The 19,424-nt window shown below is 39.7% G+C and overlaps 1 protein-coding gene across 18 annotated transcripts in view; it reads right to left on the reverse strand.

The window, feature by feature from the left end:
- LOC100516420 (adhesion G protein-coupled receptor E2) overlaps positions 1-19,424 on the reverse strand; it is a 75,987-nt gene that overhangs the window by 13,202 nt on the left and 43,361 nt on the right. For 14 of the 18 annotated variants that reach the window (XM_085012627.1, XM_085012624.1, XM_085012623.1 and 11 more), the window contains 4 exons: positions 2,540-2,606; positions 2,175-2,266; positions 826-994; positions 551-740 (listed from right to left, as the gene is read on the reverse strand). In XM_085012627.1, the coding sequence (XP_084868753.1) occupies positions 594-740; positions 826-994; positions 2,175-2,266; positions 2,540-2,606 (475 nt within the window). In that variant the 3' untranslated portion in view covers positions 551-593. Of the gene's footprint in view, positions 1-550; positions 741-825; positions 995-2,174; positions 2,267-2,539; positions 2,607-5,404; positions 5,464-19,424 lie in introns of all 18 variants that reach the window. The other 4 variants (XR_014837512.1, XR_014837511.1, XR_014837510.1 and 1 more) reach the window with 1 other exon arrangement.

A 19,424-nucleotide genomic window follows, 5' to 3' on the forward strand; every position in this document is an offset into this window, starting at 1 on the left:
GGAAGAAGGTGTAGAAGAAAAGGATAGTATAATGTGGATCTGAGTGGAATGTGCCTTGCCAATTCAGATCATTGATTCTTGTGTATTTAGTTAACAATGCATGGCATATAGCAGATGTTCAATAGGGTGTGGATATATGAATCAAGATAAACACAGTTCAGAGTTCCCATCATGGCTCAGTGGTTAGCAAACCCGACTAGTAACCATGAGGTTGTGGGTTTGATCTGTGGCCTCGCTCAGTGGGTTAAGGATCCAGCATTACTGTGAGCTGTGGTGTAGGTCACAGATGTGGTTCTGATCCTGTGTTGCTATGGCTGTGGTGTAGGCTGGCATCTGTAGCTCCAATTCGACCCTTGGCCTGTGAACCTCCATATGCTTCAGGTGCAGCCCTAAAAAGACAAAAAACAAAACAAAAAAAAAAGATAACCACAGTTCCCTAAGCAGTGAGAGTGGAATAGATTTTCAAACCAACTGAGACCATTGCAAATGGTTAATGAGTCAAGGAGTAAAACCGAGTGTGAGCCATCCTAGGACATCGTCTATTGCATACCTAGTTGTCCAGTGGTAAAGCATGTGCTGCACAAGTGGATCAGTTAGTGACATGCTGTGTCAGCAATGTGGGATCTTACAGCACTATATTTGCAGGCATCAGACGTGGTCTTGCTGGATAGTGTGTACTTCTCAGACTTGGATTTGGTTATATCGATCCCTTTGAACCATTTCCCATATTGCTCCCAGACCTGCAGAGGGAAATCACACGCTGGGTCAACTCACTGAAAGGAGTGAGGTTGGGGAAAGTCCTGAGTGGGATTCAGACAGTAGTACCTGTTGGCTGAGGAGGCAATACACCAGGAAGATGAAGACGCCCTGCAGGCTGTTGATGATGGTGAAGAGGTAGGCCATGACGTGGGCAGCTGGTCCCACCTGCAGGATTCCCAGACACCATGTGCATCCCAGGATGAAGAGCTGAGCTGTAGCTTTAAATGTCAGCATCCTGGGTAGGAGGAGAAAGGAGGTTCATGATGCACCCTGAGCAACACAATCAAGGCCATTCTCATCTTTGACCCATGCATGCTTCTGCCTTCCCCTGTTGGTAATGAGTTTTCAGACTGAATTGTGATTAGCTTTGACATTTACTGTCAATGATTCTCCACAATAGAAATGTCACTCACATCCAGGATGGCACTTTAATTTGGATTGAAGAGGGTAGTGACACTTCATAATATAAGCTGAAAAAAAAACTTTATGATGCTCCATGGAGCACGACAGGGATGGAGTTCCCGTCGTGGCGCAGTGGTTAACGAATCCGACTAGAAACTATGAGGTTGCGGGTTCGGTCCCTGCCCTTGCTCAGTGGGTTAACGATCCGGCGTTGCCATGAGCTGTGGTGTAGGTTGCAGACGCGGCTCGGATCCAGCGTTGCTGTGGCTCTGGCGTAGGTCGGTGGCTGCAGCTCCGATTCAACCCCTAGCCTGGGAACCTCCATATGCCATGGGAGCGGCCCAAGAAATAGCAAAAAGACAAAAAAAAGAGAGAGATCCTTAATTTCATTCAACCAATATTAAGTTCATTATGTACTGTGTTGGGGCCTCAGTATTAAAAATAACAAAGGAAAAATTACTACTATCATAAAGCTCACAGCCTATTCAAATGACTGATACAACCAAACAACAACATGCAAATTTTGGAAAAGATTATAAAAACATGAAAGAAAGCACATCATTTATGTCCAAGAGCTCCTGGAGAAAAGGGTTACCCAAGTCTTATAGGAGATTTGATGTTAGCTAGTTTTTTTTTTTTTTCCAGGGAGAGGAATGGAAGAAGGGTGACAAGGAGCTTGAAATGAGAGTGAAGTATGAAAGTGTGCTGGGTTGTGGGATCAGTCACAGATTTTTCTAAGGACTTCATGGGAACATATTTGTTCTTTGCCTTTTTGTCATAGGACTGATGACAAAAGCCCAAAGATTGTTGCTGAGGGAGTCACAAGCTGGGCTTAGAGATGGACACTGTACACCACTGGATCTGAACTGGCTTCCATAGAAGGACAGCTGCATCTGTTCTATTCTGGGTTCCCTCAGAAGACTCTAAGAAGGGGCACCAGGAACTGCCCAGGCTCACAGCTTTGCTCTTGGGACCACACTTCTGCGGGCTTGTCAGCTGCTGTTCCATCTTACCTTGTGTTCTGGAGGGTGGACACATCACTGTTGAGGGAAGAGAGTTTGCTTTTCAAAATCCAGAGGGTCATCAGAAAGAAAGCTAAATTGACCTTCAGGAAACCACAAAATGTTTATTGAATAAAATTTTGATCCTTTATCTAATCCGTCCAACCTCAATTCTGCACTTAAATTCCATGTATAGTAACCGTATATTAGAGTATGTAGTTATCACCAGAGGAATAGTCTTAGAAAACCAAACTAAACCCAGAACAACCCAGGAACATTCCTGCTCCCAACACCTCCTCACCCCCACCCCACTTACAATTCTGCTCTTCTGATAGCCCTCAGCTGAGCATTAATGATGCTTTGATGTCATCACTCACCAAGAAGATGGAACAGACTGGTCCAAGGAAACTCCATTTAAATCCCTTTTCTGAGTTGAGCCAGCAGCTAAGCAAGGGAGAGAATGTGAAAAACTCATTGGTCCTTAGAAATCTAGAATGATTGTGTAAACTCATTCATTCATCAAAAAAATATTGAGTCTCTGTTCTGTGTCAGGCTCTGTGGTTGGCTCTGAAGATAGAGTGGTCAAGAAAATAAACAGAGTCTTAATCTCATAAATCTCAAATCAGCAGGAGACATACAATTAAATACATGATGAAGTTGAAATAAAAATGGGAGGTGATGATAATATATAATTGAATGTCATGCTTAGTTTGGGGACTAAAGGATTAGGATGGTTAGAGAAGATTCTAACCATCCTAATTCAAAGGAAACATTTCAGCTGAGATATGAACAAGTGGATCTTTGCTGTGATAAACAGTGTGGAAAGAGGGAAGAAATCTGTAAATGTGTTTGTTTTTGAGAGTCATGTGAACCCAACATGGTTTTAAGGTGACTTTCTCACACTATTCAGTTTAATTTTTTTATCTGCTGCAAAACCCATGCTCTGAGTTTTTATTAATATATTACTTTATTGAGATATTTTTCACATACCATGAAATTCACCCATTAAAACTGTACAGTTTAGGGGAGAAGGATCAAGATGGTGGAGGAGTAAGACATTGTACTCACCTTCTCCCACAAACACATCAAAAAAAACACATGTAGAACAATTCACACAGAACATCTGATGAATGCTGGCTGAAAACTTGAACCTCCAAAAGGGGCAAGAAACCCTCAAAATAACTGTGTAGAACAAAAGAACAAAGAGAGAGAGAAGGAATCAGGAAAGAACTAGCACTCCTGAGAGGGAGCTCTTAAGGAGAAAAGGAGCTCACACCCAGGGAAGCCACCTAACTGATGGGGAAATCAGCCAAGACAGAGAGACCTCAAAGTTTCACGAGAAAAGTGAAGCAGCTGGACTGAGGAGGGCAAAGCAAAGCAAGAACCAAACAATATCTGCACCACTGCCCCAGACACCACAGCCTGAGACTCTTGGGCAGACGCTTAGTGCTGAAACTCAGGCTCTGGAGGTGGATTCCAGGGAGAGAACTAGGGTTGGCTGTGTGGAGACAGCCTGAGGGGCTAGGTAGCAGTGTGCCACTGGCTGGGAGCAGAATGCCAGAGCCAAGGGAACCTGGGAGGAGGTCTAGGCCTGCAGGAAATGCAAGGCACCATTGTTGGGGAGGGTGAGAGGAGGAGGGGTGGACAGCCATAGGAATCTCATTCCCTGTGCATGCACAGGACCTCAGAGGGTGGAGAGGCTCTGACACAGGCTACTGTTGGTGAGACAGCACTTCTTGCAGAGTCTACAGGTGGCAGGGACAAACCACAGCAGTTATCTCAGAACCAGAAGGAAGCATGGTCCACCACCACTGGGGGGTCTGTGAACAGGCTCCACCTGCAACCCCAGTCAGCTCAGCAAAACAAGAACATTGCAAATGAGCACCATTGTTGTTGCTCTCACTCCCCTAGAAACACACCTGCCCTGCTGTTGCCGCTGCCAAATACTCCAGGCAGCACCCACACATTCCTGACCACTGTTCACTTCCCAGGACCCTGCAACTAGGAGCAGCCTGTGTACACATCCTGTATGAACGAAGTGGGATGAGGTGATTCTTCTGTGATCTACAGGTGGCAGGGGAAAACTATCGCAGTTATCTCTGACTCTAAGGGTGGTGTGGCCTGCCACCACCAGGGGCCCACGAACAGGCACCACTTGCAACCCCAGTCAGCTCAGAGGGCACCACAGAGGAGGGCATTGTGACTGAACACCACCTGTTGTTGCTCTCACTCCACTGGGAACTCACACACCTTATCACTGCCACTTCCAAATGCTCTGGACACTGTCAAAATCTGCCTGAGGCTCATTACCACTTCCCAGGGCCATGCAACTAGGAGCAGCCTGTGACACCTTCCCCCAGGCCCTTGCTACTGTCAAAAGCCCAACAACCAGTCAATGACTACTAGCCCTTCCCATTGCATCCTTCTCCCTAGAAACACACTCAGTACCCTGTCAAGGGGATATTATAATAAAAATGGCAAAAGTTAAAGAGAGGATTCTAAAGATAGCAAAAGGAAAACAAAGCATTAAGTATAAGGGAATCCTCATAAGGCTGTCAGCTGATTTCTCTACAGAAACACTACAGGCCAGAAGAAAATGGCAAGATATATTCAGAGTTCTAAAAGGGAAAAATTTGAAGCCTAGAATACTCTAACCAGCAAGAATATCATTTAAAATAGGAGAAATAAGAAATTCCTCCAACAAACAAAAGCTAAAGGAGTACAGAAATACTAAGCCAATTCTAAAATAAAAACAGAAAAGGCTTCTCTAAATGAAAAAGAAGCAAGAAGAAACAAGATGTAGAAAATCCCGATTGGAAAGCAGTCACTTATATAAGCCAATATACAGATGTAAAAGGGGAAAAAAAAAGCTATTGTAAAAATGACAAGAAACACAAGAAACAGTGAAAGGAAAAACATGAAAATGTTAAAAAAGGACTTCAAAATCATAAAATATGGGGAAGGAAAGTAAGAAAATCCAGACTTTTTTATAGTGTGTTAGAGCCTATGTGATTATCAAGCTATAGCAAGCAGATACACGAAGTTGTTAACATACTTGGAAAACAGGGTAACCACAAATCAAAACCAAACATTACATTCACAAAAACTAAAAAGAAAAGGACACAAGTATAAAATAAAGGGAAATCACACAACCAAGAGAGAAAGGAACAAAAGGAGAAACATAGACTGAACTGGAAAACAAGGCTTAAAATGGCAATAAATACATACTTATCAATAATTACCTTAAATGTCTGCCAAGACCAGCTCAGCAGGATGGGGCTGAAGAACGGGTGCTATGGAACTTAAGGAAAAAAAGTTAACATAAAACAAGACACAGAGGAGTTCCTGTTGTGGCACAGTGGTTAACGAATCCGACTAGGAACCATGAGGTTGCGGGTTCCGTCCCTGCCCTTGCTCAGTGGGTTAAAGATCCCGCGTTGCCATGAGCTGTGGTGTAGGTTGCAGACGCGGCTCGGATCCTGCATTGCTGTGGCTTTGGTGTAGGCCGGTGGCTACAGCTCTGAATCGACCCCTAGCCTGGGAACCTCCATATGCCGCGGGAGCAGCCCAAGAAATAGCAGAAAGACAAAACAAAAACAAAAACAAAAACAAAATACACAAGAGACATTTATCTTAAGTAAAGGTGGGAACCGGGGGACTCAAGGTCTCAGGGACCAAGAGCCCTGCCTCAAGAAACCACACTGCTTTTATTGTGCTCTTGAGGATTACATCAAGCGGAAAGGGGGTTGTAGGTGCAGGATATAGGGGTTTTTTATTATTTTAAATGTCTTTTATTATTTTAAAAGTCACTTAGCTGGTAGATGGTTAAACCTTTACTCTAAATTTTAGGCATTTAAGAATCATTAGCATTTGAGTTAGCTATCTATGCATAGCATTTCAGAGAATCCTCAAGTCATTTACCATCACTGTGACTGTTTCCCAAGCAGGAAGATGGGACAAAGTAAGGGGGGGATAAGATGGAGTTTTCAGCAAAGAGGCTAAGAAAATATTATAAAAACATGTCTCGCAACAAATGTCAATGAACCAAATGCTCCAATCAAAAGACATAGAGTGGCAGATTGGATAAAAAAGCAAGAGCCTACAGTATGCTATCTACAAGAGATTCATATTAAGGCAAAGGGAACATACAAATTGAAAGTGAGGGGATGGTAAAAGATATTTCATGAGAATGGAAAAGACAAGAAAACAGGAGTTACGATGCTCATATCAGACAAAATAGACTAAAATGAAGCTCATAAAGAAAGACAAAAAAGGACACTATTTCATGATGAAAGTATCCATTCAAGAAGAGGATATTATAATTTTCAATATATATATGCTCCTGATATAGGAACACCCAAGTACATGCAAGAAATAATAACAGACATAAAAGGAGAAATTGATGGAACACAATAATAGTAAGAGACTTTAAAACCCTACTCCCATCAATGGATAGATCCTCTAGACAGAAAATTAATAAGGCAACACAGATTCTACATGACACAATAGTAGAGTAAGACTTCATTGACATTTTCGGGACACTATACCAAAAAAAAAAAAAAAAGAACATACATTCATTTCAAGTGTACATGGAAAATTCTCAAGGAATGACCACATACTGGCACACAAAATTAACCTCAACAAATTTAAGAGTATGGAAATCATTTCAAGTATCTTCTCTGACAACAGTGGCATGAACTAGAAATCATCCACAGGAAAAGAAATGAGAAAAAACTGACTACATGGAAAATAAACATGCTATGAAAAACCAATGGGTCAATGAGGAAATCAAAAAGGAAATTAAGAAATACCTCAAGACAAACGATAATGAAGACACAGGCAAAGGCACTTCTTAGTGGGAAATTCAGAGAAATACAGGCCTTTCTCAAAAAAGAGGAAAATTCTCAAATTGACAATTACCCACCATCTAAATGAATTAGAAAAAGAAGAACAGGAGTTCCCGTCATGGCTCAGCAGAAATAAATCTGACAAATATCCATGAGGATGCAGGTTCAACAACTGGCCTCACTCAGTGGATTAAGGATCCAGCATTGCGGTGAGCTGTGTTGTAAGTCACAGACACAGATCAGATCTGGCATTGCTGCAGCTGTGGTATACGCCAGTGGTTACAGCTCCAATTCAATGCCTAGCCTGGAAACTCCAAATGCTGTGAATGTGGCCCTAAAAAGACAAATTATAGATAGATAGATAGATAGATAGATAGATAGATAGATAGATAGATAATCTTTTAATTTTTTTAAAATAAAAAGAAGAACAAACAAAACCTGAAGTCAGCAGAAGAAAGAAAATCATAAAAATCAGAGAGAAAATCATTAAAATAGAAATTCAAAACATAATAGAAAAAATCAATAAAACCATGAGCTGGTTTTTTGAAAGGGTAAACTAAATTGACAAACCTCTGACCAGACTCACCACGAAGAAGAGAGAAAAAAATCCAAATAAATAAAAAAGAAATGAAAAAGGAGAAATCTCAACAAATAGTGCAGAAATACAAAAAAAGAAAGAAAGAAAACATAAGATTACTATGAACAAGTATATGCCAAGAAATTTGACAACACAGAAGAAATGGACAACTTTCTAGAGACTTACAGGCCACCAAAACTGAATCAAAAAGAAATAGATCAACTGAACAGGCTGATCACTAGCAATGAAAATGAGTTATGTAATTAAAAACACTCCCTCCAAACAAAAGTCCAGGACCAGATGGCTTCACAGGCGAATTCTACCATACAAAGAACTTATACCCAGTCTTCTCAAAATTTTTCAAATGGTTGGAGAAGAAGGAACACACCCAGAGACATTCTATGAAGCCACCATCCCCCTAAAACCAAAATAGACAAAGATAGTGTGAAAAAAAAGTAAAGGCCAATAACTTTGACGAATACAGATGCAAAAGTTCTCATCAAAATTTTAGCTGAACGAATCCACCAACATATTAAAAAGATCATACACCATACCACAACCAAGTGGAATTTACCCCAGGTTCACAAAGATGGTTCAATATATGCAAATCAATGGATGTCATATACCACATTAACAAAAGGAAAGTCAAAAAACACATGATCATGGAGTTCCTGTCGTGGCACAGTGGTTAACGAATCCGACTAGGAACCATGAGGTTGCGGGTTCCGTCCCTGCCCTTGCTCAGTGGGTTAACGATCCGGCGTTGCCGCATTGCCATGAGCTGTGGTGTAGGTTGCAGACGCGGTTCGGATCCTGCGTTGCTGTGGCCCTGGTGTAGGCCGGTGGCTACAGCTCCGATTCGACCCCTAGCCTGGGAACCTCCATATGCTGCGGGAGTGGCCCAAGAAATAGCAAAAAGACCAAAAAAAAAACACATGATCATGCCAATAGATGCAGAAAAAAGCATTTGACAAAATTGAACAACCATTTATGATTTAAAAAAAACTCCTACCAAAGTGGGTATAGAAGGAACATTAATTTAATACCATATAAACCGTTTATGACCAACCCACAACAAATATAATACTTAATGGAGAAAAGCTGAAAGACTTCCTGCTAAAAGCTGGAACAAGACAAGAATGCCCACACTCACCACTTTTATTCAACATGGTATTGGAAGTCCTAGCCACAGCAATCAAACAAAAAAAAAGAAATAAACATACCCAAATTGAAAAAGAAGAGGTAAAATTTTACTGTATGCAGATGACATGATAATATTATAGAAAACCCTAAGGACTCAAAACAAAAACTACTCAAACTGATCAATAAATTCATCAAAGTAGCAGGAAATGAGATTAACATTCAGAAATTGGTTGCATTTCTGTATACAACCAATGAAATATTAGAAATGGAACACAAAAATACAATAACTTTTTTTAATTGTACAGTTGCATTATTTAGTTATAATTATCATAAATTCTTTAATGGAGAGGAAATCAGAATCACATCTAAAGAGACTTCAGCATTCCAAGAATGATGTCAAATGGTCCCCTTCATGGTGGATTATGCACTTATTTACTATGAGATATATTTCTTCTCCAGAGATTCCTTGTTTGTGTATCAATTATAGATTTTTGGTTTGCAGTTATTCTGAAGTTTTGATATAAGAGTCTATATGTATATGAGATTGTTTTAAGTTGTTGTTCTCTTAATTGCAAATTCATCTCCAGTGTCCTGAATTTGTACCCTCCTCTTCTCATGATTTCTGATTTTGGTGGTATAATTGGGCATGAATGATTTCGTATGTTTACTGTACATATACCTTTACTGGTGAGCCTTGTCATTTGCGGAATTGTTGTTTCCTGTTGCTGTGTTTTCTTTTCCGCCTAGAGAAGTTCCTTTAGGATTTGTTGTAAGGCTAGTTTAGTGTTGCTGAATTCTCTCAGCTTTTGCTTATCTGAGAAGGTTTTGCTTTCTCCTTCAAATCTGAATGAGAACCTTGCTGGGTAGAGTAATCTTGGTTGGAGGTTTTTTCCTTTCATCACATTAAGTATATCATGCCACTCCCTTCTGGCCTGCAGAGTTTCAGCTAAAAAATCTGTTGATTACCTTATGGGGTTTCCCTTGTATGTTATTTGTTTCTGTTCCCTAGCTGCTTTCAAGATTTTCTCTTTGTCTTTAATTTTGGTCAGTTTGATTAGTATGTGTCTCGGGGTGTTCCTCCTTGGATTAATTTTGTATGGTACTCGTTGTGCTTCCTGGATTTGAGTGAGTGATTCCTTCCCCGTGTTAGGGAAGTTTTCGGCTATTATCTCTTGGAATACTTTTTCTATTCCCCCCTCTCTCTCTTCTCCTTCTGGCACCCCTATAATGCAGATGTTGGTGTGTTTAACATTGTCCCAGAGTTCCCTGAGACTCTCTTCAATTGTTTTCAATCTTTTTTCTCTTTTTTGTTCTGCATCCATAATTTCCACTAATCTGTCCTCCACCTTGCTTATTCATTCTTCTGCCTCTTGTATTCTGCTGTTAGCTGCTTCTAGTGAATTTTTTATTTCAGTTATTATATTTTGCATCTCTTCTTGTTTAAGTTTTATATCTTGTATCTCTTTGGTCAGTGTTTCCTGAAAGTTATCCATCTTTGCCTCCAGTTTATTTCCAATGTCTTGCATCTTCTTCAGCATCAACAGTCTAAAGTCTTTTTCCTGGAGGCTGAGAATCCCCTCATCACTTAGCTGATTTTATGGGGTTTTTCCTTTCTCCCTCATCTGAGTTATAGTTCTCTGTCTTTTCATTTTTATAGGTTTTTGGTGTGATGACTTTTTGACAGATAATAGAGTTGCAGCCTTCCTTAATTCTGGCGTCTGCCCCTCTTGTGGCTGAAGTTGGTATGGGGGCTTGCTGTAGGCTTCCTGATGAGAGGGACTGATACCTGCCCCCTGGTAGGTGGAGCTGATTCCTATCCCTTTGGTGGGTGGGCTTTAGTCTCTGGATGGGATTAGAGGCAGCTGTGTGCCTGAGGAGTCTCTAGGTAGCCTGTTTACTAAGAGGCAGGGCTTTGATCCCACCTGGTGTGTTGTTTGCCCTGGGGCTTCTCAGTGCTGACTGACTGATTGGTGGGGCCAGATTTTCCCAAAATGGCCACCTCCAGAGAAAAGCAGCTGCTGAATATTCTCGAGAGCTTTGCTTCCAATGTCCTTCCCTCACAACAAGCCACATTCCCCCCTGTTTTCCCAGGAAGTCCTCCAAGAACTGAAGTCAGGTTTGACCCAGATTTCCTTGGAGACTTTGCATTTCCCTGGGACCCAGTGCAGGTGACAGTTCATTTGTGCCTTTTAAGAATGGGGTCTCTGTTTCCCCCAGTCCTGTGGAGCTCCTGCACACAAGCCCCACTGGGCTTCAATGTATGATGCTTCAGGGGCTCTTTCTCCCAGTGTCGGATCCCTGCACGTGAGGGTTTGATGTGGGGCTCACAACTCTCACTCCTGTAGGTGAGTCTCTGTGAACCAGTTAGTTTTCAGTCTGTGGAGCTTCCCACCTGGGAGGTATGGGGTTGTTTATACCACGAAATCACCCCTCCTACCTCTTGATGTGGCCTCTTCTTTTTCTCCTGGAGTAGGATATCTTTTTTAAGGTTTCCAGTCCATTTGGGTGGAGATTGATCAGCCTTTAGTTGTGAATTCTGAGTTTTTAGGAGAGAAGTTGAGTTCCAGTCCTTCTATTCCACCATCTTAATCCGGACTCAAAAATACGTAACTTTTAAAATCACACCCACAAAATTAAATACTGAGGAATAAACCTGACCAAGCCGGTGAAAGACTTATATATTAAGAACAATAAAATACTAATCAAGGAAATTAAAGAGGATTCAAATAAATGGAAAGGTATTCCATGCTCCTGGGTTGGAAAAAATAATATCATAAAAATGGCCATACTACCCAAAGCAATACACAAATTCAATGCAACCCCTATCACATTACCCATGACATTTTTCACAGAACTAGAAAAAACAATCCAAAATTTTATATGGAACCACAAAAGACCCAGAATTTCCAAAGCAAGACTGAAGAACAAAAATAAAGCAAGTGGCATAACACTCTCAGACTTCAGGTAATAGTACAAAGCTACAGTAATCAAGACAGTGTGGTGCAGGTATCAAAACAGACAGACAGACCAATGGAACAGAATAGAGAACCCAGAAATAAACCCAGACACTTATGGTCAATTAATCTTCCACAAAGGAGGCAAGAATATAAAATGGGAAAAAGTCTTTTCAGCAAGAGGTGCAGGGAAAACTGGACAGCAACATGTAAATCAGTGAAACTGGAACACACCCTCACACAATGAACAAAAGTAAATTCAAAATGGCTGAAAGACTTAAATGTAAGACAAGACACCTTAAAACTCCTAGAAGAGACTATAAGCAAAACATTCTCTGACATCAACCTTATGAATATTTTCTTAGGTCAGTCTCCCAAGACAACAGAAATAAAAGCAAAAATAAACCAATGGGGGAGTCCCCATCATGGCACAGCAGAAACAAATCAGACTAGGAACCATGAGGTTGCAGGTTCAATCCCTGGCCTCATTCAGTGGGATGAGGATCTGGAATTTTCGTGAACTGTGGTATAGGCTGCAGACATGGCTTGGATCTGGTGTTGCTGTGGCTCTGGTGTAGGCCAGCAGCTACAGCTCCAATTAGACCCATAGCCTGGGAACCTCCATGTACTGTGGGTGTGGCCCTAAAAAAGGATGAAAGACAAAAAAATTAAAAATAAATACATAAATAAATAAACCAATGGGACCTAATCAAACTGACAAGCTTTTGAATAGCAAAGGAAACCTTAAAAAAAAAAAAAACAAGAAAACCTACAGAATAGAGAAAATAGTTTCAAATGATGCAACTGACAAGGGCTTAATCTCTAAAATATACAAACAACATATACAATTCAACAGCAAAAAAAGCCCTCAAACCTAATGGAAAAACTGACAAAAGACTTGAATAGACATTTCTCCAAAGAAGATATACAGATGGCCAACAAGCACATGAAAAAATGCTCAACATCACTGATTATTAGAGAAATGCAAATCAAAACCACCATGAGGTACCACCTCATACCAGTCAGAATGGCCATCATTCATAAGTCCACAAATAACAAATGCCAGCAGGGGTGTGGAGAAAAGGGAACCCTCCTGCGCTGATGGTGGGAATGTAAGCTGGTACAACCACTATGGAGAATAGTATGGAGGTACCTTAGAAATGTATATATAGAACTACCATATGACCCAGCAAAACCCCACTCTTGGGCATATATCTGGACAAAACTCTCCTTAAAAAAGACACATGCCCCTGCATGTTCATTGCAGCACTATTCACAATAGCCAAGACATGGAAACAACCCAAATGTCCATCGACAGATGATTGGATTAGGAAGGTGTGGTATATATACACAATGGAATACTACTCAGCCATAAAAAAAGAACAAAATAATGCCATTGGACAGCAAAATGGATGGAACACTGAGTGAAGTAAGTCAGAAAGAGAAAGACAAATACCATATGAAATCACTTGTATCTGGAATCTAATACACGGCACAAATGAAACTTTCCAGAGAAAAGAAAATCATGGACTTGGAGAATAGACTTGTGGTTGCAAGGCAGAGATGGAGTAAGTGGGATGGATTGGGAACTTGGGGTTAATAGATGCAGACTATTGCCTTTGGAATGGATTAGCAATGAGATCCTGCTGTGTAGTACTGGGAACTATGTCTAGTCACTTAATGATGGAACATGATAATGTGAGAAAAAAGAATGTATACATGTATGTGTAACTGGGTCACCATGCTGTACAGTAGAAAAAAAATTGTATTGGGGAAACAAAATTTTTTTTTTGTCTTTTGTTGTTGTTGTTGTTGCTATTTCTTGGGCTGCTCCTGTGGCATATGGAGGTTCCCAGGCTAGGGGTTGAATTAGAGCTGTAGCCACCGGCCTATGCCAGAGCCACAGCAACGCGGGATCCGAGCCGCATCTGCAACCTACACCACAGCTCACAGCAACGCCGGATCGTTAACCCACTGAGCAAGGGCAGGGATGGAACACGCAACCTCATGGTTCCTAGTCGGATTCGTTAACCACTGCGCCACGACAGGAACTCCGGGAAACAAATTTTTTAAAAAATTAAAAAATTTTGAAAAGAATGAATATATATACATGACTGGGTCACTTTACAGTAGAAATTGATAGAACACTGTAAACCAACTATAATGGGAAAAAAATCATTTTAAAAACTGTACAGTTCAGTGATCTTTAGAATATTCAGAGTTGTGCACCCATCACCATATTCTAACTTTAGAACATTTTCAACTCCTAAAAAAGAAACTTCATTCAAATTTGCAGTCATTCCTCACTCCCACTTTTACATACCCCCAACCCCAACTCTAGCCCCAAGGCACCAGTAGTCTGCTTTCTTTTTTAATTTACTTTTCATTTTATACTGGAGTATAGTTGATTTACAATGTTGTCTTAGTTTCAGGTGTATATGAAAATGATTCAGTTACATATATACATATATCTAATTTTTTTCAAATTATTTTACTAGATAGGTTATTATAGAATATTGAGTAGACTTCTCTGTGCTATACAGAATGTCCTTGTTGATTATCTGTTATATATACAGTAATACGTATGTTAATCCCAAACCTAATTTATCCCCCCCAACTTTCCACTTTGGTAACCATAAGTGTGTCTTCAAAATCTGTGAGTTTATGTTTTATAAATTCAAACGTATTAGTTAAATAATTAGTTAAATAATAATAATGAACTTAGTTCACTGTATCTTTTTTAACATTCCACATATTAGTGATATCATACAATATTTGCCTTTGACTTAGTTCATTTAGTATGATAATATCTAGGTCTATCTATGCTGCTGAAAATGACATATTTCTTTATTTTTATGGCCAAGTAATACTCCATAATGTATATATACTACATGTTCTACATTAATTCATCTGTCAATGGACATTTAGGTTGATTCCATGTCTTGGCTATTGTAAATATTTTTGCAATGAACATTGGGGTGCATGTAACCTACATTCTGTCTCTATGGATTTGCCTATTTTGGACATTTCACATAAATAGAATCATACAATATGTTATCTTCTATGACTGGATGCTTCCACTTGACATTGTGTTTTCAAGATTAATCCACATAATAGCATGTTTTTATGGCTGAAAAATCTCTTCATCCCTTTTAATGGTTGTATAATAATCCATTGCATATTGGAATGCTGAATTTTGTTCATTTCCAATTTTTGGCTCTTTTGAATAATGTTGCTATAGCCATTCATATACAAGTTTTTGTGTGAACATATGTTTTCATATGCTTAGAGCATATACCTAAGGAGTGGAATTTCTGAGTCACATGGTAGCTACATAACAAACCTTTTGAGAAACTGTAAAGCTCATTTTCAAGGGAGGCTGAACTAGTTTTATTATGACCAGCAATATTTCCCCATTCTTACAAACACTTTATTGTCAGTCCTTTCTCATTTTAATCACTTTATCAAATAGGTATTAAATGATATCTCATTTTGTGGTTCTTGATTTTCATTTTCCCAATTACTATTGATGCTGAGCATCATGTGTTTTTTGGTTATTTAACCATCTCTGGAAAAAGGTCTATTCCAATCTATTTTTGGGGGGGTTATTTGTCTTGTTGAGTTATTTAATTTAATTTTACCAGCAGTGAAAAACATAAGTTCTCTTATTGAGTAACAAGTATAACCAAGGCAGAGACATTTTTAGTCTAATGCTCAGGGTTTATGGATAGACAGTGACAGAATTCACTCTTGTTTTAACATTAGAGTAAAATAAAGAGTAAGGCAAAGCATGTCAGGACAATGCAGTACATTGAAAAAAATGTAAGCAAGAAAGTACAGAAGTGTCAAAGGACACCTGGGAAGAGCACAGATGATGCAGGTGAACATAAACTTTAGCAGCATGTTGTAGATAAGAGTACACATCCTGGGAGACTGATTTCCTGAATGAAGGAGTGAGGACCTTGGTAAACTTGCTCTCCTATGAACACAACAAAAATCTAAGCAAAACAACTAAAACCAAACATTTCAAAATCTTGGCAATTACCCAAAGCCACAGAACAAGCTTAGTGGTGGAACAACCAAAAGTTGATAGCACTGCAGAGAACAAAGAGATATATTTTTGAATCTCCATTAAAAGCACCATCATCATCACCCTTAGAGCATAGTTAATATTTTTTCTGATCCATTAGCTCTCTGGGAACTCCTTATTCTTCAAGTTTGGTGGCTATTTGATTTGACTGAGAGATGATCTCAGTGGGAAACAAAATGCTTACACCTAGGGCATTACCAAAACAAAAGCAAACTGTTATTATCACCAGCTGCCCAAAGCTGTGATTTCAGATGAGGTCAACAAGAATTTTTCTTGGAATGTAGAAGGTAATAGTGAATACTAAAGGAAATAGGAAATTTTGAAAAGCTCTCAAATTTTCCTGGGGATCTAAGGAAGCACAATAATGTGCCCATGATCAGGAAATACCTGGGGATAAAAAAAAATACATCAGTCTTTTATCTCTGGCTGACCTTGAAGCTTTGTGCAATCAGAAAGTGAGGGCCCAACTAAAATGTACTATATCTAAAAAATTAGTGAACAGTAAATTTACATTTAGAGCAGCTCAAGAGAGAACAGACAAGACCTAAAGTTAGTAGGAGGAAAGAATCACAAAGATCAGAGCAGAAATCAATGAAATAGATATGAAGGAAACCATAGAAAAGATCAATGAAATGAAAAGCTGGTTCTTTGAAAAGATCAACAAAATTGAGAAACCCTTAGCCAGACTTGTCAAGAAAAAAAAAAAGAGAGGACTCAAATCAATAAAATGAGAAATGAAAAAGGAGAACTAACAACGGATATCACAGAAATACAAAGGACCATAAGAGACTTCTATATGCAACTATACACCAATAAAATGGAAAACCTAGAAGAAATGGACAAATTCCTAGAAAAGTACAATCTTCCAAGACTAAACCAAGATGAACCAGAAAAGATGAATGGACCCATCACAAGAACTGAAATTGAAACTGGGATTTAAAAACTTCCAACAAACAAAAGTCCAGGACAAGATGGCTTCACAGGCAAATTCTATCAAACATTTAGAGAAGAGCTAACACCTATCCTTCTGAAACTATTTCAAAAAATTGCAGAAGAAGGGATACTCCCAAACTCATTCTATGAGGCCACCATCACCCTGGTACCAAAACCAAAGACTCCACAAAAAAAGAAAACTACAGGCCAATATCACTGATGAACATCGATGCAAAAATCCTCAACAAAATACTAGCAAACCGCATCCAACAATACATTAAGAGGATTGTACATTATGATCAAGTGGGATTTATCCCAGGGATGCAAGGATTCTTCAATATCCACAAATCCATCAATCAATGTGATACACCACATTAACAAACGGAAGAATAAAAACCATGCGATCCTCTCAATAGACGTGGAAAAAGCCTTTGACAAAATCCAACACCCATTTCTGATAAAAACGCTACAGAAAGTGGGCATAATGGGAACCTACCTCAACATGATAAAGGCCGTATATGACAAACCCACAGCGAACATCATTCTCAATGGTGAAAAGCTGAAAGAATTCCCGCTGAGATCAGGAACAAGACAAGGATGTCCACTCTCACCACTACTCTTCAACATAGTTCTGGAAGTCCTAGCCACGGCAATCAGAGAAGTAAAAGAAATAAAAGGAATCCAAATTGGAAAGGAAGAGGTAAAATTATCACATTTGCAGATGACATGATCCTATACCTAGAGAATCCTAAAGACTCTACCAGAAAACTGTTGAGCTCATCCACAAATTTGGCAAAGTCACAGGATACAAAATTAATACATAGAAGGAGTTCCCGTCGTGGCGCAGTGGTTAACGAATCCGACTAGGAACCATGACGTTGCAGGTTCGGTCCCTGCCCTTGCTCAGTGGGTTAACGATCCGGCGTTGCCGTGAGCTGTGGTGTAGTTTGCAGACGCGGCTCGGATCCCTCGTTGCTGTGGCTCTGGCGTAGGCCGGTGGCTACAGCTCCGATTCAACCCCTAGCTTGGGAACCTCCATATGCCGCGGGAGCGGCCCAAGAAATGGCAACAACAACAACAACAACAACAAAAGACAAAGAAATAGCAAAAAGACAAAAAAAAATACATAGAAATCAACTGCATTTCTAAATACTAACAATGAAAGATCAGAAAGAGAAATTAGGGAAGCAATCCCATTTACCATCACATCCAAAAGAATAAAATACCTAGGAGTAAACCTACCTCTAGAGACAAAAGACCTGTACTCTGAAAACTATAAGACACAAATGAAAGAAATCAAAGATGACACAACTAGATGGAAAGACATACCAATGAACTACCAATGGAAAAAACTATGACATCTATGACAAAGGAGGCAAGGATATACAATGGAGAAAGGACAGCTTGTTCAATAAGTGATGCTCGGAAAACTGGACAGCCACATGGAAAAAAAATTGTATTGGGGAAATAATTTTAAAAATTAAATTAGGAGGAGTTCCCGTCGTGGCGCAGTGGTTAACGAATCCGACTAGGAACCATGACGTTGCAGGTTCGGTCCCTGCCCTTGCTCAGTGGGTTAATGATCCGGCGTTGCCGTGAGCTGTGGTGTAGTTTGCAGACGCGGCTCGGATCCCTCGTTGCTGTGGCTCTGGCGTAGGCCGGTGGCTACAGCTCCGATTCAACCCCTAGCCTGGGAACCTCCATATGCCACGGGAGCGGCCCAAGAAATAGCAACAACAACAACAAAAGACAAAAAAAAAAAATTAAAATTAAATTTCAAAAAAGAAATTCTCAAGTTGAAAAGTATAATAACTGAAATGAAAAGTTCACCAGAGGGGCTCAAGAACAGATCTGAGGCAGATAAAGAACTAATAAATTTGAATATAGGATAACAGAGATTATACATCTCAAGAATAGAAAGAAAGAAGAATGAAGAGAAGTGAACAAAACTTTGAAGACCTGTGGCACAGGAACAAGTGTACCAACATATACAAAATTGGAGTCCCAGAAGAAGATAAAAATAAAAGGGCAGAAAATACTTAAATAATGAATAGCTTCAATATTCCTAAATTTGAAGAAAAATATTAATCTACACATCAAATAAGCTCCATGAACTACCAATGGAAAAAACTCAGAGAGAGCCACACCTGAACACATCATAGACCTACTGACAAAAGTCAAAGTCTTGAGAGTGATAAGAGAAAACTGATTTTTCATGAATAAGAGCTCCTCAATAAGATTAAGAAATGACTGGGCATTCCCATCGTGGCTCAGTGGTTAACGAATCCGACTAGGAGACATGAGGTTGTGGGTTTGATCCCTGGCCTTGCTCAGTGGATTAAGGATCTGGCATTGCCATGAGCTGTGGTGTAGGTCACAGACACAGCTTGGATCCTGCATTGCTGTGGCTCTGGCATAGGCCAGTGGCCATAGCTCCAATTAGACCCCTAGCCTGGGAACCTCCATATGCCACAGGAACAGCCCTAGAAAAGGCAAAAAGACCAAAAAAAAGATTAAGAAATGACTTCTTGCCTGAAATCAAAGATCAGAAGGCAGTGAAATAATATAGTAAGAGAGTCAAAAAAAAAAAGGTAGTCAACCAAGAGTCAACCAAGGCTTTCATATAAAGCTAAATCCTCCTTGAAAATGAAGAAATTAAGCTATTTCAAGATAAACAAAAAAATTATTTTTGCTACCATAACTATCCTACCAGAAATA

Source organism: Sus scrofa, chromosome 2, assembly GCF_054392235.1.
Source record: "Sus scrofa isolate SSC_HxYL_T2T_F1_AM1 chromosome 2, Sscrofa_HxYL_maternal_Yorkshire_Landrace_v2.0, whole genome shotgun sequence".
Lineage (NCBI taxonomy): Eukaryota > Metazoa > Chordata > Mammalia > Artiodactyla > Suidae > Sus > Sus scrofa.